This window comes from Calypte anna, chromosome 7 (genome assembly GCF_003957555.1).
Source record: "Calypte anna isolate BGI_N300 chromosome 7, bCalAnn1_v1.p, whole genome shotgun sequence".
Classification (NCBI taxonomy): domain Eukaryota; kingdom Metazoa; phylum Chordata; class Aves; order Apodiformes; family Trochilidae; genus Calypte; species Calypte anna.
In genome coordinates this window covers 29567782-29590693 of record NC_044253.1, presented here as the reverse complement: position 1 = coordinate 29590693, position 22912 = coordinate 29567782, and the positions used below count along the sequence as shown (strand labels likewise).

Below are 22912 nucleotides of genomic sequence, written 5' to 3'. Positions count from 1 at the left end.
ATGTTCAGTGGAATTCAGTCCACTTTTGGAAACTGCAAATGAGTGCATTAAATAGTAAAAACAAAACAAAACTTTGGGAGAGTAATGAATAGATTGTCAGCTCAATTAGTCAACCCAGTAATCAAAACTGGGGAGGGAGGAGTAACCCACAATAGTCTGGCATTGTTATCTTTGTTTACTCATTTACAAGCCACTTAAAGCCATGTACCAGTTTCTTCTTTCCAGTCTCTGCTACTCCAACACTCCACTAAATCATTAATATATAGAAGTGATTGTCATCAAAAACTAAATCAGCTGTTAACACCTTGAAATTTTTTCTCAGAGCAAACTTTGAAAATGTTACTCCTTCTAGGAATAAGTTACTGATATCACAGGGAATCTAGCATATAATTACTTTTCTCTAGGTAGTCACACATTATATATATATATATAAATTAACAGACAAGAATCAGCCTTCACTTGGTTGCAATGTGAGCAGCAGCTAAAAGACTAATTCTAGAAAACTCAAAAATTCCCTGAATCAAGAAAATTTCAACTACCAAAAATTTTATTCTGCTGTAATTGTGTTTGCTATTAGATCTTGAGAATCAGAACAGAGACTGCACTGCCTCTCTCGGAATTTTTGTGGTCCCAAAATGGGGTTCTTTCACCCTGAGTACAGGGTATTCCTTTATTCCAGTTCTGTGTAGAAAGAAGTGCTAGGGGGTAAATCCACAAAGGTGTCACACCCATACAAAAACCTGTGGCCTATTTATCCCATTTCACAAGAACCAAGATCGGCCTCTTTTTACACTTACTGGTTAGTAACTTATCACCACCAGTCTGATTGGTAATTGTACTCCTTGCTTGTGTTTAAAAGCAAGAGTGTCCTTTTAAATCAAGGTGCATGATCAGTGAGGAGTAGTTCTGATTGCAGAAGGGGTGTTTCTTGAGTCAGTGGTCTCCATCTCCCCCTGCCCTCTTTTGTCTTCTTTGAGTTCTGCTGACCTCATGCCTTGTGGCACAATGTTTTCTTTGTTATCTCTCAAGGCTCCTCTCCATGATTCTCTTCCAGGATTAATGGTTATTAAGGCATGCAAGCCAGGGTTCTCTTATTGTAGTTCTAGTTAGTCACCTTAACCCTTCAAGGCTGTTATATAGGTCTTAATTAGCTGCCCCTATTCCACAGAAATCTTCCCTTTGCCATCATTCTGATTGCACTCACAGTGCAAAGGCCAATCCTAATCTTTCTTCTTACAGACAGCAAGATCTCTCCTGCTTCATTTAAATGCATTGCCTCTCAGTCTCCCTGTATATACCACCCTAAGCTACCTAAACAGTTGAGTAATCTTTTCCACTAGCCTCTTTCCCACTTTTTAAAGGGCTCTTGCATGCAGACTGCCCTCAAATTTTGATTTAAAGTTTTCTCACTCCAGTGGACATGGCTTAACATTCTCAGCCACAGATGGAAAAAATCATACAACATCTTCAGGCACTGGAATAGGCTTCCCAGGAAGGTGGCTGAGTCCCCATTCCTGGGGTGTGCTTAGGACTCGTTTTGATGTGGTGTTGGGGGATAGGGTTAAGGGGAGAACTTTGTAGAGCAGGGATGATGGTTGGACTCAACAATCCCAAGGGTCTCTTCCAACATTAAAGATTCTATGATTTTATTATTCTATCCCTTCCTCTGCTCAACAGGGAATCCCTTTAAGTACTTCTGCCTTTCACAAATTATTTGGGAAACATGGGATTTTGATATAATCACATTCCAATATTTATCAGGGTTCCTTTGTCCTTGATATACTTATTTTTCTTTTAGTCTCAGTGGCTAATATTGTGAAGAATTTTTGATGTTTCTGCCTCTGAGCCTAGGAGATTAACTCATCCATTCTTCTAGCAGTCATAGCATTACCACCTTACCTGCCTCCAAATACAAATATGCAAAATAAAATTGCTCTACCTATAACAACCTGCCAAATTAAGTCTCTGGCTTCTTGGTGGTCAGCTTCTTACTTTCTCAAGTCTGGGAAACAGTTCTTTCTAAATTGGGTTGGAGAGAATAACAACTACTTAAGACAGTTCTCTGCATTGTCAGATCTTGTTTTGCAAAACCACAATATCTTCTTCCTGCAGAGCCACCAATACAAACCTCACACAGAGAAAGTCTGGCTTCAGGTCAGAAAGAAGGGTGCATTCAACCACTGTTGATTAGCAGAAAGAGAACAATGTAATGCCTGGAAAACAAAATCTCTCTCAGAAGATGTTAGACCTCCTCTCAAGATACACCTGCAGTTTCCACAGCAGAAACAGGCAGGTGTAGGCCCCCAAAGGCAGCAGACAATACTAAGGAGAGAACAGGTGTAGTTGGCAGAAAAGTTCCTGAGTCATGGACAAAGGATACCAAGGGAAATAGGATTAAAAAACAGAATTAAAGAAAACAGATTAATTTCTCCAAGTCTGTTCATGCAACAAACACCTAGGTTAATTCAATAGATTACTGCTGCTGAAAGATGTAGCTCTGCTTATGACTCCCAACCCCTTCAGCATCCTGTATGCCAGCTATTGTGCTCACGTGATCCCAAGGCACATTTGATCAAGTCACTTATCTGTCCAGTTATCAGACAGCCACACCCACTTGCTTGGTGCCAGGGAAGTTTTCTGTTCAAGGTAATAAACCCTTTTTTTTGGCACCAGCAAGCTGTTAGATCTCAGTTCTGATGGGTGGGGAGATGTAGTTTTCATTGCAGTGAATGATCTGACCTGGCTCATGGAGAGGTCTGCTGACTCTCATAGATAATGTACAGGAGAGCATCCCATGGTCTGGAACACAAGAGGAAACACCAAGCAGCAAGGGGCTATGCTGCCTTCACCCACTGGTGAAATACCAAAGTGCTGCAGCTTAACAGCAGTTACATTTTCATTAAGCCCTTCCATTACTACCAGCTTTACTCCACAGCTCCTTAAGAGTGATTGCTATTAAGTGATTATGAATCACTTAATCACTTGGAATCTCCTTATTAAAAGAAAAAGAATGCAAGCAATTTCTTTAAAACTGTACTCATCTATGAACTTGCTAAAGTTCACATAGGTGATGCCACAACAGTGAAGCCTCACACATTTCACTCTCAGATTCCAGTTCTGAGAAAGAAAACCCAACCTCGTATTCAACACTACCCCATATCAACATAAAAAGTCTGACTATCCAAAACGCAAGTTTAGACAAACATTAGAGTTACAAAGACAAATATGGAAGCTGAAAATACCAGACTTGTCCATCCAGCCCAATGTAGTCCCTTGATTGCAAGTACTGGGAAAATCTACATGATCGCATCTATTTTCCAGCAAGACTTCTGACTCATCCAGTGTACTGAAGAAACATTGTTCAATGAACAAAATATTGAACAGGTTTGCATTTTGCTTTTTAATTCTTCTGCCAAAATCAAACAGGCTTCAAAATTCAGGAAAACTTGAACAGGAAGGGGATGGTTGGGAGTACAGACCAGGGGCACTTGGGAAGGGGTAACTAGTCTGGCACCACGTGTTCTAACTATTCCCTCATCAAATAGAAAATATGGATTTGTTTATACATGTTATGATATGAAAAACCACCTGATCCTAAATTCAGATTTAGCTGGAGTGTGGATTGATTTCAAATGTGCCACTGAGATCCTCAATGGTGCCTCTCACTGCTGATCAGAATCTGATGAAGCAGCAACAACCTGCTGAATGCTGGGGACTGGGAGAGGGACAGAAAGCAGGACTATAAAATAACTTAAAATTAATGAAAGAAAGAAAGAAACGGATGGCACTGCCTGCATGTAAGCTGATATCTTCAGAGATAACACCTGGATCTGGTTTCACCTTGTAAAACCTGTATTTAAATAGTTTCCAGGTATCTGCAGAACAAACCTATCTACTGATGAATTGCTTTTTACTCAGTATCTTGCACTTAAACTTAGAAGATTTGAACATAAGTTTCCACAGGGGAAACTAATCAGCAGCGAAACTGTCCTAGTTCAAAGCAATAGGTTTTGACATTTACCTCCAAAAGCCTTGGCAAACTTTAGTCACCATTTCTTTCAGGTAATCACAAGGCTGTGTTTAACAGTAGCACATTACACTGCTTAAGTCTAGACCCACTCTAGCAAAACCATGTTTAGGAACAAAGATTAGAATGTCAGAGGGCTGCTTGCTTTATCCTTTGACGTTAAACCAAATGAGTGTGCATGAAAACTTCAGGTTTTTGAGATTAAATAATTACAGGCCCTAGCATTTTTACACTGACACCCTGAATCATGTTTAAGTTGTTTGCATAATTGGCTTATATCAATGTACAAAGTCGTTCCTGTCCACAACAGACAAACACTTCAGGGCTCTACATTATTTTCAGCTGAAATAAAGAAGTCCCTACATTGCTAATAGGAAAAATACAGATACTTGTAGAGCTCAGCATTTCAAATAGCTATAATTAGACCTTTGACTGATTATCAGAAGACACTTTAATGGCCTTATTGGATTTTATAAACAGCTGTGGAATTTTAAATCAATTAAATTTCTGTTAATCTAATATATAGAAGCTGCTGACGTGACCTGAAGTCAAAGTCTCACTCGTCTTGCTCATTCATCTAACTCGATGAGGTTTTCATGCTCCCTGTTCTTCTCTCTCCAGTCCTGATTAATATGATGGGGAAAAAAAATCCACCAGGGCTACTATCCACTCATCTACTATGACTTTTATTAATTCATGAAAGCATTTTGCTTTTTACTGGAAAACTCAGACCTGTCAGAGGTCTGGTAAAGGCTGTAAAAACCTATGTCACCATCAACTTGCCCATTATCTGTTAATTTGACAAATTTTAAAAATCTGGAAAGTAGTGCAACACAATTTTCTCATACAGAAGGTCAGACAATATTTAGGTTTATTTACTCCTGAAAATCTGGTTTGTGCTATCTTAATACATATATTTATAGAACAGTTCTTGGTTTTGGAAATGCAACTCCTTTCCCAAGAGATTTGTCTCTGGTGTGCCATGATTATCAGCTCAGTTTTTCAGATTAAATTCTCCTGCTTTAAACTTTCCAATATCCCCAACCTGCAAAGTTTTTCTCATTTGTGCATGTTTTCTTAGTATATGGTTTGGTCTGTATGGAAACAACTGAATTCCAATAATCCTAAATTCTCTAGTTTTCTGAGATGAGATGCTGCAATTTTAGCTTCTAAAAGGAACAAAGACATCATAGTTTTCTATAATTAACTCACTTGTCCACTTTTTCAGAGCACGTCTTAACCCATAAACCATGGGTTTAAAACACTCAAAAACTGACAAGTGGATAATCATTTCAAAGCCTCATGTATTTCAGTTAGACACTCAAGTGTTCTTTCAAAAGCTAAACAGATTTACACATCAATTTTAAAATTAATTTTGGTTTCCAAATTATGATATTTAAAGAGTTTAAAATTCTAAAGCTTTTACAGTTTTGAAGGGTCTCTTGTAGATATTCTAGTAAGCAACACTATTATAAACTTCCTCCCAGAAGGACTAAAATCACAAAATTCTGATTACTCTTATCATCCATCAGCAACATCCCTGAAAAACTTCACAAGTCATTCCAACTAGGAATAATTTCTAAGTCAATATTCTGCATGCAGATTTTCCTTAGGATCTGGTTGCTATTTTCCTTGTTTTAAGCAAGAATAAAATTCACAATAAAAGCTTCCAATGAAGTCCCTCCTGCAGAAGCTGGAAATCAGTAACATCATTAACGTGGCATCAAGATCCAGTAAAATCTATTGCAAACACCAAAAAATGGTTAAAGACATCAACACGACTCTTTTAATAAATCAGTTTTTGTATTTTTTCCTGTTCTTAGGCCTCACCTGCCACAGGCCTCAGTCATTAAAGGACACACAGCTCAGAACCTCCTCTAATAAATTCATATATTCAAAACTCTCCAAGAAGTGTCATGTGACAGAAATTTCCTTGAAAAACCTAAAAAGAACTGACATGAGCCAACATTTGTTAATTAGCACCTAGGAAATATTAGGAACTAATATAAGCTTGCTTCACCATCCTTTCTGAACCCAGCAAGATGTTCTTCTGATAGAAGCACAACTGGTCTTCTACATGAACATGGAAACAACCATGTCCTGAGATCTTCCCGTGGTGTTTTGCTGGCTTTTTGGTTTCCTTGCATCCCAAACTCCCACATACCTTGGGTATCAGAGGATTACTTTAGGCAAAAAGCTGTAACTTTCTAAAGCCCAAAAAGCATCACAGAGGTCCATCTTGCAACATGCTACTGCACACTCCTCAAGTCCTTTCCTACCTAATATTTTTGCAAAAGCATTTGGTGTAAGGTAACAAACATTTTTCAGAAAGAAAAAGATAATTTGGAAATTAACCTGGGCAGAGAAAGAGGTAGAATAAAAACTTCCTCAGTAATGCTGGCAAGGAAAAGAAAATGTCTCCTCTTGTCACTTGTTTTAAGCTTCTCTGCATCTGTCCTGTCATCTTGAGTTGGAAAGGAATAGCATGGTGTTAGGTTTTCCTCCATGCAGTAGAAAAATACTAGTATAAAGTAGGAGACAAGAGTTCGAGCAAGTTCCAGACACATTACTGACTGGATTAGAAGTTATCCCATTCCTAATTCCTCTTCATTTTCCTGCTGGAAAACCTTTTCTAGTTTAGCACGTGCTGTGATTTCTGTTAATAAGGAAAAAACTTCCAGTTTCATTGGAAAATGAAAGAGTGGTAATCACAGTGCTACCTTTTGTAGATTTTTATTCTGTGGTTCCCAGAGCAGCCCCCAACTCCTGCAAACAGCTCTGTTACAAGTACTTCCAGCACCCAAAGCTCTTATTCCAATCAACAAAATCTAAACACTCCAAAGAATATCTAAAAAACACCTTTCATTAGGAAAGGAAGATTCTCATTTGCTACATCTTAATCTCAGGCACTGACAAATTTATAAATTGTTGGAAATAAAACAAAAGCAAATCAGAACAATGTCACTACTTGCTAAAGACCAAATTTGAAGAGCACCATGACTTTGCACTAATTTAGTTATTTTTCTGATTCATCTAGTCCTGGTATCACCAGTCTGAGAAGTCTAGAAATACAGATATAATTTGTTCTAACTACTTTCAAAGTTAACCAGAAGAGTATCTCCTGTTTAAAAACACTCATGTCCTTAACATAGTCCTTCACTTGTCTCACGATCACATTGGTCAATTAGTACAGCAATGCTTTTGAACATACCAGTTTACTGCATTATTCAATAAAAAAAAAATCTCAGAAACAAGGCTGGTGTAGCTGGAAAGGGCACACAGGGACAAAGGCACACACTGCCTCTACTCCTGTGTTGACCTGTTCAGCTACAGTTTCAGATTTGACCACCACAAATCATAGTTTCCCAGTTTACCAAACTGCTTGCTGAAGACAAACTCACCACTAACAGAAATATGACCCACAAATAGCTAAACCAACCCTTACTATAGCAGGGGCTTCTTGGAAATTGTTAAGCATAGCCCAAAAGTCAGCTGAGGGATATGAAGATGATCAGAAAACTACATCTCTCTTATGAAGCAAGTCTGGGGGCCTTGGATCTTTTTAGTCTGGAGAAGAACTGAGAGGGAATCTTATCCACACTTACAAACACTTACGGGTTGAGTGTCAGGAGGATGGGGACAGTCTTTTCTCAGTGGTGCCCAGTCATGGGACAAGAGCCAACAGGCACAACTTGAACATAGGAAATTCCATCTAAACATGAGGAGGAACATCTTTACTTTGAGGGTGGCAGAGCACTGGGACAAGCTGCCCAGAGAGGTGGTGGAGTCTTGGTCTCTGGAGACATTCAAAATCCATCTGGATGCCATCCTGTGTAACCTGCTCTAGGTGAACCTGCTCTGGCAGGGGGGTTGGACTAGATGATCTCCGGAGATCCCTTCTAACCCATAACATCCTGTGAATCTGTCAGCTCCACATCATGAGTTCTCAACATGCAAGCTCACTGAGCAGCAGCAGGCTTGCACTGGAACAAAGCAAGGGGAAAAAAACCAAAAAACAAAAACACCACCTCTCAAGCTCCTGCCTAAAGCATGACTCTTGATAGCTAAGAAGTTTCAAGGTCATGAGTATTACTACATGAGTATACAACCCAAGGGCAGCAGAAACAAAGCAAGAATGAGCAATCCCAAGTACAGCCATTGTAATTCCCACAACACGTACTATAACCTCAGCTCGCTGGTTTAAATAGTTTCTTAGTGATGTTACTCACTAAATGAAAACCAAAAAATAGAAAAAGATGCCCAAACCTAAATAACTTGATTTCTTCAAACACTGTTTCTGGAAAAACAAAACAAAACAAAAGAAAGGAAAAATATTTACTAAGCTCCTATCTCTGAGAGCAGTGAATACGAGCTGCAAATTGAATTCCCACCAAATACAAATTATACACAAACATTTTTAATAAGAAACATATGTATTTTTGTTAAACAACATGTTAGTGTAAACAAGCATTTTTCCCCAGTGACCCTGAATGTTCTTTCAACCCAGCTCCCCAGTGTGATTTGACAACATATGTCTGACACACTTTCTTTGTAATGTCAAGTTTCTGCATTTTTTTATCATTTCTTTTTCCTTGTAATGTATGGCAGAGACCTTGTACTGTGGGACTTTTCCAGAATTCAGACCAGGACCAAAACGATCTTGAAGGCAACAAAACAGAGTTTTTTACCCCCCATACTTTTTTACCCCCCAGCTTCTCCCTACTCCATTATGGAACACAGATTGCTTCTGCCAAAAACCAGGTTGGATCAAAGACCAAAGGTAAAAACTCCTCTTTTCAGCCTCACAGCTGTGATTCCATCCTGATGGAGGCCTTTCATGGCCTCCATGCCACACAGTCTTTCTTGTTTGCCTCTTCCTACCCACGGGCCTTGTCACAACAGTAAAAAATAGACCCAAACCCACCAACCAACCTCCCCTCCAAAAGGCTGCAATTCCTGGGCTGTGCTTCAGACACCTCTGCATGGCAGAACAAAGCTGAAGATCCTCAAGTTGTATGTAAGCCACCTACCACTACAGATTTTCAGTCCTCCTTATGCCAACAGCTTTTTCAGATCCTATCTGACAAATGAGAGTGGTTAGCATTTTCCTTGCATCTGATTAACTGAAGATCTGGGGTGACACTAATGTATTGATCATTAAGAGAGAATCATTAAGGTTGGAAAAGATGTTTAAGATCATCAAGTCCAAACATCAACTCAACACCACCACGTCAACTAAACCATGCCCTGAGGTGTCAATTTCTACATGTTTTTTTGAACATCTCCAGGGATGGTGACTCCACCATTGCCCTGGGCAGCCTGGTACAATGCTTGGCTACTATTTCAGTAAATAAATTGTTCCTAATATCCAGTCTGAACTCTCTCTGGCACAACTTGAGGCCATTTTTTCTCATCCTATCACTGCTTACTTGTGAGAAGAGACCAACACCCACCTCACTAGAATCTCCTTTCAGAGAGTTGGAGAGAGTGAGGAGGTCTCCTCCCAGCCTCCTCTTCTTCAGATTTAACACCTCCAATTCTCTCAGCTGCTTCTCAAGTCTTGGATTTAGACCCTTCCCCCACTCTGCTGCCTGTTATCTTGCACCATGACCTATGTAAACTTTAATGTTTCAGTTCTAGAGCAACAAAATGCTTTCATATCATAGAATCATCATAGAATCTCCTACGTTAGAAGGGACCTTAGAGATCAACCACTCCAACTTCCCTGAGATGGGCAGGGACTCCTCTCATCTACACAAAGTTGCTCAAGGCCTCACCCAGCCTGGCCTCGAACGCTTCAGGGAAGGGGCATCCACAACTTCTCTGGGCAATCTGTTCCATAGTCTCATCACCCTTATACTAAAGAACTTCTTTCTACTAACTGGTGTAAACCTATTCTCCTTTAATTTAAATCCATTTCCCCTTGTCCTGTCACTGGACACTCTTATGAAAAGTCCCTCTGCAGCCCTCCTGTAGGTTCCCTTCAGGTATTGGAAGGCAGCTATAGGGTCCCCCCAGTCTTTTCTTCAGGCTGAACAATCTCAGCTCCTTCAGCTGCTCCTTGTAGCAGAGGTGCTCCAGCCCCTGGATCATCTTCTTGGCCCTCCTCTGAGCTCGTTCCAGCAGATCTATGTCCTTCCAACATAAAACTTCCTTCCAAACACAGAAAAAGGTTTATTTGTTCTCAATTTAACTTGGTGCCACTGTACCACAGCATCAGACAGACCCCAGCTATAGCTCAACATAAAGGCTTGAGGACAGGAATTCCCCTTTTCAGCAGTGGATGCTTCTTCAGTTCAGCTGCCTGGTGCAACAGCATCCTACCCAGAGCCTGGGGAAGGACAGAGGCCCCTTCCAGCTCCCTTCACAGCAGCAGAAAGCACAGAAAGAAAGTCAAGCACAACATCTGCATTGTAAAAACTGAGACTCTCTTGTGTGCAAGATGGGAAATGGAAAGAATGAGTTCCACAGCAGCAAAAGGGCGATCCAAGCCCCCCAAAGAGAGGAAAAAAAAACCCACCAGAAAAGTACTACACAAAGGATAATAAGACAGGAAGGGAAGTAGCAAAATCCCAGTATGATATTCTTTTCCACTGGTAAGGAAGGAGCTAGCTGGACTGATACTGATACACACAAGCACACCCTTCAAATTTCACCATCAGCCTGTTGAGTATAATACAAGTATTAAGTATAAAACAAGTATTGTTTGAAGGAAAAATAAGGAAATGCTACTCTCACAACTTTTTTCTCAAGCAGCTGTTTACTTTGAAAGGTTCTGCTAAGGTAACCAGAAAGGAAAACTAGGAAAAACTCAAAAATTTGAGCCCAAATGACTTAAATAAAAAGTGAGAATAAAAGATAATTTTCATCTATCTGCATAATAACATGACATCAACATATTTTCAGGTGTTCACATAATGGCAAATACTAGAAAAGGCAGAATTTTGTCAGGCCTTTCCTGCTGCTCTCCAGGAGGAACACTGAACATGGAGTTCCTGCTAGTGAAGGGATGAGGGCCAACTATATTCAGCAGCTATGAGAGGTTTATCCAAATTCTTCAAGGGACATCACAGAGACAATAAAATAGAATCACAGAATCCTTTTGGTTGAAAAGACCTTTAAGGTCATCACCTCCAACCTTTAACAGCCAAAGCCACCACTGAACCCTGTCCCCCAGCACCACGTTTACTTGGCTTTAAAATCCTTCAAGGGGTGCTGAGTCCACCACTGCCCTGGGCAGCCTGTGCCAGGGCCTGACAATAATTTCAGTGAAGTCTTCTGTCCTAATAGCAGCATTTTGACCTTTAAAAGGTAAGATGACATGAAAGATTAAGAGCTGACTCTTCCTTCACTGTCTTGTCTGTAAATTCACAGACATTTGCTACAAGACACAAGCTTCAACAGAGGAAAACAAACAGCAAAAAACCTCAAGGAGGTTTAAAAGAAAACAGGTCATTAAAAAGGAAGGGTGAATAAATTGCATTTGTTAGGAGACAAGCCAAACAATGCTGCATTTTTCAACAAGACTCCAGGGGAGCAGTTGCGACAAAGGTGACCTGTGTGCCTTCTGCTGAGCACCACTGAGGAAACAACAGTGAGAAAGAAAAAAAGGTGGCAATAAAACAGTATGAAGAAGGTCAAAGAACAGGATGATGATTGGGAGGTCTTAATGAATTATTCACACATTTTAGGTCTGTCCTCTGAATCCTGTGAGGAAGAACTGCTCTCTTCAACCTTAACACAGGAAAGCCAAACACGTACATTTTACTGCAGATCTTCAAATCTGGGTCTGCAATCATCACTTCAAAACAACTGAGGAAAAGGCAACAAGTTTACAGTTCCTTGAGTTCTACAAACCTTGCACCAAGAAACTGTCAAATACTTTGATACTTATTCCAGAGTAAACATGCAAGTTCTTTATAACCAAAAGACTGCCATGTAATAATGTATTCAGAGACACTGAAAAATTTTGCCTCTGTGTCATAATTTTAAGGAAAGCTTACTTTTTTGTGAGAAAACCTGGAAAAAAACAGATTTCCCTTAATTCTCTTGACATATTGGTTGCCATCATACTCCTGTTCCTCACTAGGATTTAACCTGCCTTGTGAAAGTAACATGAAAAAAAAGAATGAAAAGGTTTGAAACCCTCTGAAAAGGTTTGAATGGAAAGGTTTGAATCCCTCTGCCACAGAACAGCTGCAGTTGTAAAGGGACATCTCAGGTTCAGGCTCACTCAATCCTCTGCTCCTGCAGGGCCAAGCAGAGCAGGCTGCCTGGGATTACATCTAGATAAATCCCAAAGGAATTACTGACAAACACAATCTGTGTCCTAACATAAAACTCAGCATTTTACAGTTATCATTGCTGTTGCCACTCAGACCAACAATGAATTATGGCATCTCCCAGGAACCTATTGAGCTGCTCCCAAGGTCTCCAACCTCAATCTCCAACAACTACAGTTGATCATTCACTGCAGAATTGGTTCTCAAAGAGAAAGAGTATCTCACATTCTTCTAAGCACATTCAAGCACAGGGAAGAGAATAATAATCTAACCACTGGTTAACTACAGCAGAAATTAAAAAAAAAAAAAAAAGCCCCAACCACCTAACTGGTCTAGTCTGAAATTCTGCTTCAATTGGAAAGAAAGTTGATGACCTAGCCCTCCCAGTTCTCCTTGCTGTGCATTTTCTGTTTCCTCAGAATGATTATGATAACAACACAGTAGATTTAGTTCTTTTTTTTGTAAGCTCTTAAATGCATCCCCATTGCCCTCAAGTTGGAAGCCTCAGAAGTCAAACTAAGGCTGGATGTCCTTAAGTCTTCTGCAGATTCTCACTTGCTCACAGGGCTGTTTTCATTACAAATAGCTACAGATAGGAAGTGTAAGGATGCTCTTAGTTAAAAGAGGACACCTCGCTCATCCTTCCATGCTCCTGAAGGGAGGGGGAAAAAACAAAAACAAACACACACAAAACAAAACAGAATGGGTGGTGGAAAGTTGACATTTAAACACTGATGGAACATGAATATGATGGGGGAGTAGGGATCAGAGTGACTCACATACAGCAAGTGTGATACAGATGAAAACTATGGTCAACCATAGTATTTCACTGCTATGGCAGAACTTTCCAGCATGTTTCCTAATCTTTAAGGCCAACCAAGCAAGAGAAAGGAGAAAAAGAGGAGAAAAAGAGGAGAAAAAGAGGAGAAAAAGAGGAGAAAAAGAGGAGAAAAAGAGGAGAAAAAGAGGAGAAAAAGAGGAGAAAAGAGGAGGAGAAAAAGAGAAAAGGAACAACTCTACTCTGATCAACCAACATATCAGATGTGGTAAGAAAAGACAAATGATCAATCTGTTTTTCTCTCCCAATGTAGGTTACACAGGACTTTCACCTCTTCCCACCATCCGTGTTAACTGCCATCTCTCTTAAATCACTACTTTATGAATTAATTCTACACAGCTGGGACACAGCAAGGTTAGGTAAATAAACTCAACTATAGTGCATTCCCACGGGTGAATGGAAGTGACAGTACAGTTACTTATTTGAGGAATAGGTTTTTCATTTGAAAACATATTAAAGGTGGTGTGTGTAAAAAAGACACCAGTAAAAACGTGTAAAATTGTTTTTCATTGCAGTAATCCAACAAACAGCTTCATGAGTCTCAGTTGTCACTGTTACAATTACACTAATGTGATGGGATAGCTGAAACATTGGGAATGGTCCCAGTTATGACATCTAACTCAGTTAAGGGAAGTAACTCCTGCACATTCTGTACAGGACAGCTCATAACTCAAGAGCCACTGTCACCAACAGACCCAACAGCACTTTTGTAGCACAATATTTACAACCTCACAAAGCTGATGAACAGAATGGAGGAGACAAAAATGTATAGGAAAACCAGCTCAGTGCCAGTAGTAGCCTGGCTCAACAGAAGCAATGCTACTTAACCCACAAGTTATGCCTCTCTCCCATCTCTCGTTTTGTACCCTGCTTTACTATTATAATTGCTCACTGTGAACAGCCTTCAAAATGTGCTGTGGCCAAAAGGAATGCAATGGATGGAAGCATCCCACAGACCAGGTGCCTACCCATCAGCCTCCTAGCCAGACTGTCTTTACCTCAACAGACATGTAGCCTGCAAATGAACTTCAGTCCTACCCTGCAGCAGAGTAAGAAGATTATTTAATTTGCATTTTTTACCATAATCAGGAGGAAGTTTTACTCGGAGAAAAAAGGGGTCTTTAGAAGCAATCTGTTTTTCAGCTGCTGCTGATACAGAAGAAAACATTGCTGTGGCCAGAACCCAGCTTCAGAATGCTAAAGGCATATGGTGCCTGTTCTTTAATGACCTGGACTAACTCACCAGTCAGAAACTGGGATGAGACAGAGCAATGACAACCTGCTGGGCAGCTGCTTCACAACCAGCCTGTCAACAGCTGCAGGTGACTTTGCATCCCCTGATGAAACGGAAAAGCCAGGACAGCAATTCCATCCAGCTGCAATACCTTTCTCCCATGATGCCCCAAAGCTTCAACAGCTTTTCACTGCAGGCAAGAAATCTGCTTTTCCATCCAGAAATCTGCTTGGATGTAAATAAAAAGACTCTTTTGGAGCAAAAGCCTACCACCATGAAGGCAGCAGCTTTCATCTCCTAGAAGATATCCTTGAAGATGTAACTAGAATTGATGTACACATTCACTGTGTGCCTTCCAAACAGTAGCAAATGAAATCCTCCATCTGTTACAGGCTATGAAAAGCCCCCTCCCCTCCTTTCTTTAAATAACTGAATCTTTCCCTTAATAATAATCCCATAATACATCTATTAAGCAATATAATCCCAAGAATGACATGAGTTGAGAACATGCTTAGAGATCCAACAATAAAACACTGGACTCCTACAAGGTCAAGACATTATAACAGAGTATCTCAGAGAGGAGCTGTTAGCCGCACCATTGTGCAGTTTTACAACCAAAGCAAAAACAATCAAAACAAAACAGTTTTAAATACATGCACATTTTGGTAAAAGATTCTAATATGCTCATACCCTGGTTACTGTTTGTTGGCTTATTTACAATACAGTATAAAAGCAGCAAGTATCCATAAAGACTATACCAGTGCCTGACTTCCAGACAGGGCTGGCAGAAAGAGCCTTGTCCCACCAACTGACAGTCACAAACTTATCCATGTACCTTACCTGACCAGAATTGAAGTATCCCTTGCATAAGATAACCATGAACTTCCAATGGCAACTACTCCTTGTTACAAGAGTGTTTAATAACAAATTTATTTGGAAAAAAATCAGAAACCTGCTTCCCTTCAAACACTGTGTGACTACTTCAGCCACAAACCAAACCTAAGGATAGGAGCTTGTCTCAAGAACATCAGCCAGTCCCTTCCCTAGACCTGTGCCAGGTGTAACATGTTAGAACAAGCTTTGTAGGCTTACTCAGTCCCCCTGGGCATTTGGCAAGCCCCATGTACTATCACACAAATAACAGTTTCTGTTGGAGAGGCCCAGAAATTAAGCAACAAAGACGCTGCAGGTCAAGTTTCACAGACTACCATCCACTTAGCAAGCATCTGCCTCCCCAGTTCACCCTCCTCACTGACAGCCTCAGACTGCATTAATTCCCAGGTAGTAAAATGATGGCAGAAGTGGTAACGGCAAATTGCAGACATATTTTTTTAAGAATTATGTAACAGAAAACTACTCCTTTAAGACCATAGATATACACTCAAATACCATGCTCTATCAGAAGGATAATAGGTTAAAGTGTGTGTGTACATCTCTCTTCCTGATGTGATTTCACATAGTATTTTAATGCCAGATCAATACTTCTGGTGTAACAAAAGAAACTAAACTTTTCAGTTCCAACTGCTATCTCTGGCTTTTATAAGAAAGTGGTTTCTGCCCCAAAAAAGTATCCTGTTAATCGATTTCTCATTTAAGAAAACCCATCCAGCCTGTTAGTATGGGCTAATACTGGCTAGTAGTTATTGCAAAAATTATTACTGGAATATTTGCAGTAGCCAAATGTCTGACAATACATATGTCTGATTTTTTTCTCGGGACACCCTTCTTAGCTGACACCTTCTTCAGCCCAGCTTTACACATTATCTGCAGTACCTCAGAACACTCTTCTACCTAAAAAAAAAACCACAACAAACCACCCAAACCCAACAGACAAAAGCCAAAACCAAACTAGACAAAAACTTCTTGTCACATGCACCAATTCCTCCTTTCTTAAATGGGAAATATATAATTTGGATTAATAAGAGTCTGTGAGTGAGCCTTCTATCCCCACTGACACAAACATCTCATTGGGAACCAGAGCAGCCTGCCCATCAAATGCTCCATTTAAGCTGCCAGCTCTTTCCACTAAAGCTTAACCAGGCTCAGGAGAAACTCTGGAGCAATGTGCTAAGAGATGCGAAACACAACCCACCAATCAGTCAGTGAAATCAAGTTATAATTAAGACAATAAACTATGTGCCAATACATTTGTACCCCAGAACTAATTCTGTAGCCTCTTTGATAGAAGCCACCAAGAGCAGCATTTCCCATCTAGTAACCAGGGGGGGTAAAAGAGTAGATTTAAACTAGGAAGAAGTATCTTCAGTCTATTTACAGTAAGTAGTCTCTGTTGAAACACAGTTTAAGATCAGTTCCAAAATAAGACTGACCTACAAACTTCTAGGAAACAGAAGAACAACCAAATGCACAGATTTAATATTTAAAACTGATGAGAAATTCAGAAAAAACCCTTGTAATATTCACATGCTTATCAAGCAGCCATGTAAAAAAGTCTGTAAATACACACTTTTCTTTCCTCAGCTTTTATGTAATATTTATGGAATGCAAATCATATGTTATGTTTCCAAATTGCCCAGTCTCCCCAGAACCACATAACAAGTACACAAAATCTCCCAGAAAGGAAACAAGCATAGTTATATGTGTTTGGAAGACCCTGAGCTGCTAGCTGAGGGCACAACCACAGTGAACAACTCTAGAAGGCAAAGCCACACAAGCTAACACCATGGGATGGTTCTTGTTGCTACACAGACATTTAATATAGATTTATCTTTGACTAACTCTACTCCTCCATATATCGCCCTTGGATTAGAAAGGAACAAGAGAGGAACATCCTGCACAGATGATCTGGAAGAAGAAAAAAAATGACCCAATTCCACATCTCCTACACTTAGGAGTGGAAGTAAAGCAGCTCAAATGGAAGAAGTACCCACTTCTCTTCAGAAAGGTCTTTAAACATCACAATTTTTTCCTGACAGAGGTTAGGGTTTCCTGACCTCTCAAGCTTTTCTCTCTGTCCCAAAGTATGTATCTCATTGCATAACCCAGCAAATTATAGCTATGTGACATGGAAAAAAATGGAGCAAGTAAGTGGAAAAGCTCTGAAAAGGTTAAAAACGAGGAGGCTTTTGCACATGAGAACAGTCTAAAGTTGTTTTGAGGCACAGCTTTTAAATAGAATGTTGTGCTCACGAACTGACAAATTACACAGGTAATAATCACGTCTAAATGAGACCTGCTATTCAAAATTATCATAACTTACAGGAAGTGTACATTTAAATACATAAAAATACGCACAAATGTAAGATACACTATCTTAAAATAGACACAGGCTTTAAAAAAGCACATTGATGTTTTTCCTAAAAAATTTCCAATGCAGATTGGACTTCATTGCTTTTTAAATAACCTTAGCTCTCTTTCAAAGCACAGAAGAACAGTTTATAGTGACTAATATATGACTGGGCTTTCACAGCATCACTTTAAAGCTTTTAGAGAAGACCCTACCAGGCTGATTAGGGACCACCACATCTTTCCATTACATCAGAAAGCTGCAGCATCTTATAGTCCCATGGTAAGAAAGCTTAGCCTACAGGGTCAAAGAGCTACAATTCAGCTTAGCTGCCAATCACTTTTCAAAATTGTCCTTGTGTCTCAAAAAGGGTGTGGCAGATCTCAGTTTTTACTTAAGAGATTCACTCTTTTTCTTCCAGCAAGGAAGAAATTACAGTGTTGATATAACAAAGCAACTCAGCAGCACTGTCCTATGGTTTCTTTCATAGGTCCAACCATTCTTTTTCTAGCACACAAACAATACAAACAATTGTCAATCAAGAGAATAGGATCTTGTAAAAGTGGAAGGATACATCACACCACATGTGACCAGAATTGTAGCAAGGTCGGAGCTCCTTCCCCATCCAAAACTCTTCAAAGCTGAGCATGTTATTTGAGATTTTGAGTTGTCTTTAGAAAGTAGCAATGTACTGTGGGTGTCTTTCTATACATCTAAATGCAAATGCCCTCCACAACTTTCACCATGACAACCTGGGCAAAACCAAGGAAGTTTTTAATCTTCTTCCCAATTTATAAGATAAAATAATGTAATCAAAGAGAACACAGGCTATTTCTGCCCCAGCATAGCATACACGACATTTCAATTAACAAATTACACATACAAAGCAGAAAGAACTTGCTCTCAATTTTCTTGTTTCTTTTCCTTCCTTCACACTTCCTCTCTATGGTAACACCTTCCCAAGTATGAGTTTCTCCATGTCATAGCAAATTCAGCATAAGAAGTCACCTCAATCTGCCTGTTTTCATATACATACATGAAAGCCTTTTTTTAAGGCTTTATCTACAGCATCCATACACAAAATGCATAATAGCACTGTACATCCAGTAAAAAGGATGATGAAAACTTGAGGAAGTCACAGCCAGCAGCAGCCTTCTACTACAGGCTGGATTCTGCTCAAATAACAAGAGGGAAACAACTGACCATCACTGCAGGTACCCATTTACTTCTGCTAGAACTACACAAAATTTGCATCCACTTCACATAGGTTAAAAAGTAAGTATCTGATCCATGATCACCATTCCTTCCTCTCCAAGTGTGGAAGTTCTGAACATTAACGAGACAGGTCCAGCAAACTTCACCTGACTGCAGAACATGAGCATGTAACATATTACCAGATGCTGAAGAACACCTGCCTGCAAACACCTCCAGGTTATTTCAAGGTGGCAGAGAAGCAATCACACCTTAGGTCAAAGATAGTACCTAAAATCATAAACTAAGCCTTCAGAGTGGTCAAAAAGTTTGAGCTAACATTGTCACTTTAGCCAACCAACTTAAGTAATCCAGGAGTTCTACATCAATACAAATTTCAGTATTAGACATACTGCACTGAGACACCCCACAATCACTTCAAGCATTTCACAGATTTAGCATACCACAGATCCATATATAAAAAAACAGTCCAGTGTTTAAACAAACACAGTCGGGACCTCCACAAAAGAGAAGCCAACTCCAGGATACCCTGGCCAATCCGCGAGTGCCAGCAGGCATTGGGCTTGATGATCTTAAATGTCTTTTCCAACCAGAATGATTTCAAGATTCTGTGAAAAGCCGGTGTCCCAGGCATGGCACAGTGTGAGTGCACACGGGTACTCCCAAGACACGGGCACGTCTCTTGCACAAGCAGCACTACGTGTCAGGCACTGCTTCCTTCAACTCTGGCAGACATGCGGTGACAGGTTAAACTTGGACAACAAAGTTACTAACCCTGTGCTTTGCATCTGCACCAAAGGTGCCACGCTGGAGGCAAGGACAGCCACACTGTGAAACGTTTCCCAAACCCCCATACATGTCAGCCAGCACTTGAAGCTGAAATAACCCCGATTTTGCCCACATGAAAACCACACCATGGATGGGGCAAACACAATGAGCAGCTGCTCCTAGAAAACGCTGCCTCTACTTCCTCTGCTCCTTGTGTGCTCTCCTGCACCCAGTGCCTACACTTGCCTCTCCTGCAGGGTGGGCCATGGCAGGGAACCTATATGCAAAAAACCCACACCAATCCTACCAAGAAAACAAGTATAATTCCAGCGGGGGTCACAAAAGGGCTGAACACAAGGCTGAAGGTGGAAGCAGAGGAACAAGTTACCTTTTGGGGGCAGCAAACCAAGAGATGGGCTTAAGTATACGCTCAGAGTGAACTTCAGCTACTGCATCTCTGCCGCCTCTAACCAAGGTTATCCTGCGAGGCGGAGGGAATGTCACCACGTTTCTGCCAGGAAACTTGAAAGCGTAAGAACGCTGTGAACTGTACAGAGACCTGAAGCGTGAGGCTTAGATTTTAGCTGTCACTAGGAATGCATATGTAAAATAAATAAATAAATAAACGGGTATTTTCACAGTAACCAGTTGCCGACTGCGGTGCCAGTCCAGACTGAACGGAAACGCATCTCGTGGCCGGCTCCGAAGGGGCCTCAGCCACCGCCTGCAGCGGGGGACGCGAGGAGCCTGAGGCCGCTTGTCTCTCGCCGTTCAGCCGCCCCCGTGGAACCCGCACCGCGGCCCCGGTCCCAGCTCCCTGTACAACGCGCCCCGCTCCAGCCGGTTTCCCTCCGAGGGCTGGCGGCGGGAGAGGAGGCGCGGGCCCCCCGGAGCCCCGGGGTGAACCGGAGGGCGAGGCTCCCGCCGCCCCACAGGCCCCTCAGAGGAACCGGGACCCCGCCCTGCCCCGTTCGGACAGCGGAAGCGACCCGCGGGGCTTCCTGCCGCAGCACCGGCCAGGCCGGGCCGAGCCCTCCCCGGCAGCCCTCACCTTCCGACAGCTCCAGCTCCAGCTCCGCCAGGCTTTCCCGGACCTCCGGCGGCAGCGGCACCGCCTCCAGGGAGTAACCCCCGCGCTCCGCCGCCATGGTGCGGGCGAGGAGCGAGCGGGCCCCGCCAGAGCCGCCGCCCAGCGCTGCCGCAGGTGGGGCCGGGGCGGGGAGTGCGAGGGGCGAGGCGGCGGGAGGGAGGGGAAGGAGCGGAGAGAGGGAGGGAGAGGAGGGGATGGAAGGAGGGAGGGGATGGAGCGGAGGGAGGGAGCAGGAGGCGCCGCCACGCGCAGCCGCTGCCGCAGCCAGCGCCGCGTGCCCGCGCGGGGGGCGGGGCGGGAGCCGCGGGTGGGCGGGGCCTTCCCAGCCCGCCTCGCGCCAGCTGCCGGCGGCGGGGAGGGAGCGCGAGCGCCCCCTGGCGGTGGGAAACGGCGAATGGAGAGGAGAGAGAGAGGGAAGAGAAAGGGAGAGGGAGAGGAGTAGAGGGAGAGGGAGAAGGAAAAGAGGGGAGGGAGAGGGAAGAGGAGAAGAGAGGAAGAGGAGAAGAGAAAGGGAGAGGGAGAGGAGTAGAGAGAGAGGGAGAAGGAAAAGAGGGGAGGGAGAGGGAAGAGGAGAAGAGAGGAAGAGGAGAAGAGAAAGGGAGAGGGAGAGGAGTAGAGGGAGAGGGAGAAGGAAAAGAGGGGAGGGAGAGGGAAGAGGAGAAGAGAGGAAGAGGAGAAGAGAAAGGGAGAGGGAGAGGAGTAGAGAGAGAGGGAGAAGGAAAAGAGAGGAGGGAGAGGGAAGAGGAGAAGAGAGGAAGAGGAGAAGAGAAAGGGAGAGGGAGAGGAGTAGAGGGAGAGGGAGAAGGAAAAGAGGGGAGGGAGAGGGAAGAGGAGAAGAGAGGAAGAGGAGAAGAGAAAGGGAGAGGGAGAGGAGTAGAGGGAGAGGGAGAAGGAAAAGAGGGGAGGGAGAGGGACAGGAGTAGAGGGAGAAGGAAAAGAGGGGAGAGAGAAGAGGAGAAGAGAAGAGAAGAGAAGAGAAGAGAAGAGAAGAGAAGAGAAGAGAAGAGAAGAGAAGAGAAGAGAAGAGAAGAGAAGAGAAGAGAAGAGAAGAGGGAAAAGGAGAGGGAGAGGGAAAAGGAGAGGGAGAGGAGGAGGAAGAGAGGAGGAGAGGGAGAGGGAGGAGAAGAGGGAGAGACCCCCCCAAGTAGCATGCGCCCTCAGGTGTTGGGAGCGGGTGTCCCCTGAGGAGGTGTCCCCAGAGCAGGTGTCCCCGGGCCTAGGGAAAGCCCACCCCCCCACCCACCTAGTGGCAGCGTTTAGGAAGGGTCTGAGCACCCCCACCCCGCTGCTGTGGGGCTCCTGAAAATACCCACGCAGCGCTTCCTGCCCCTCCATGTCTCCTGCTTTCCCCGCCCCGAGGCTCCAGGGATTCTTTTTCTCACATTGCTTCCCAGGACGGGGGGATTAGACTGTGAGCACCTGGAAAGGGCAGAGCCTAGGCATGAGGTGCTCTTGGGTCAGTATAAAGTAAAAAAACCCAACCAACCAACCAAAAAAAAAAAAAAAGCTGTCTTTTCTAAAAAGCTACCCTCAAAGGGTACCATAGGTACCAGCAGAATGTGCTTGTTCTGGAGTTTATATTAATGTGGTTAAATTGGGATGAAGTTCCACTGGAAGTTCCTGGGTGAATGTGTGGCAGGATGCATCATCTTCCTCTGGCAACCCCTGGGAAATTGCTGCAAAGGAGAATACAGCCAGGCAGAGAGTTGGGGTTGTTCAGCCAGGAGAGGAGAAGCCTCCAAGGAGACCTTATAACACCACCTGTACAGGAGGGGCTACAGGAAAGCAGGGAGGGACTTTTTGTGATAGCAGAAGGGGTGATGGCTTTAAACTAGAAGATGGGATGATTAGGTTAGACATTAGGAAGAAATTCTTCACTGTGAGGGTGCTGAGACACTGACCCAGGTTGCCCAGAGAAGTTGTGGCTGCCCCATCCTGGGAAGTGTTGAAGACCAGAACAACCTGGTCTGCTGGGACACAGCCCATGGTCCCTTCCAACCCAACCCACCCTGCCAGGGGTCCTGACCACAAGGACTGCTCCCCCAGTAGCAGTGACATTACTGGGAGTCATAAAGTACAGAAGAAAACTAAGGACAAGTGTTCCACTGACAGCAACTTGTGTCAGAACCAGCTCTCCCTTTTGAGGGGACCAGGTTTGTGTGGGTATCGTGTGGGGCAGGGGCAAGGGAGCCCTCCCAGGCCTTCAAAGTCTTT

At 42.7% G+C, this 22912-nt stretch overlaps 1 protein-coding gene across 2 annotated transcripts in view; it reads right to left on the bottom strand.

The window, feature by feature from the left end:
* Nucleotides 1-20827, bottom strand: part of DIP2A (disco interacting protein 2 homolog A) — a 116237-nt gene extending 95410 nt beyond the window's left edge. The window contains exon 1 of one of the 2 annotated variants that reach the window (XM_030454403.1): nt 20660-20827. In XM_030454403.1, coding sequence (XP_030310263.1) covers nt 20660-20756 — 97 coding nt within the window. In that variant the 5' untranslated portion in view covers nt 20757-20827. The remainder of the gene's footprint in view (nt 1-20659) is intronic. The other variant, XM_030454405.1, reaches the window with a different exon arrangement.
* Nucleotides 20828-22912: the final 2085 nt, after the last annotated feature.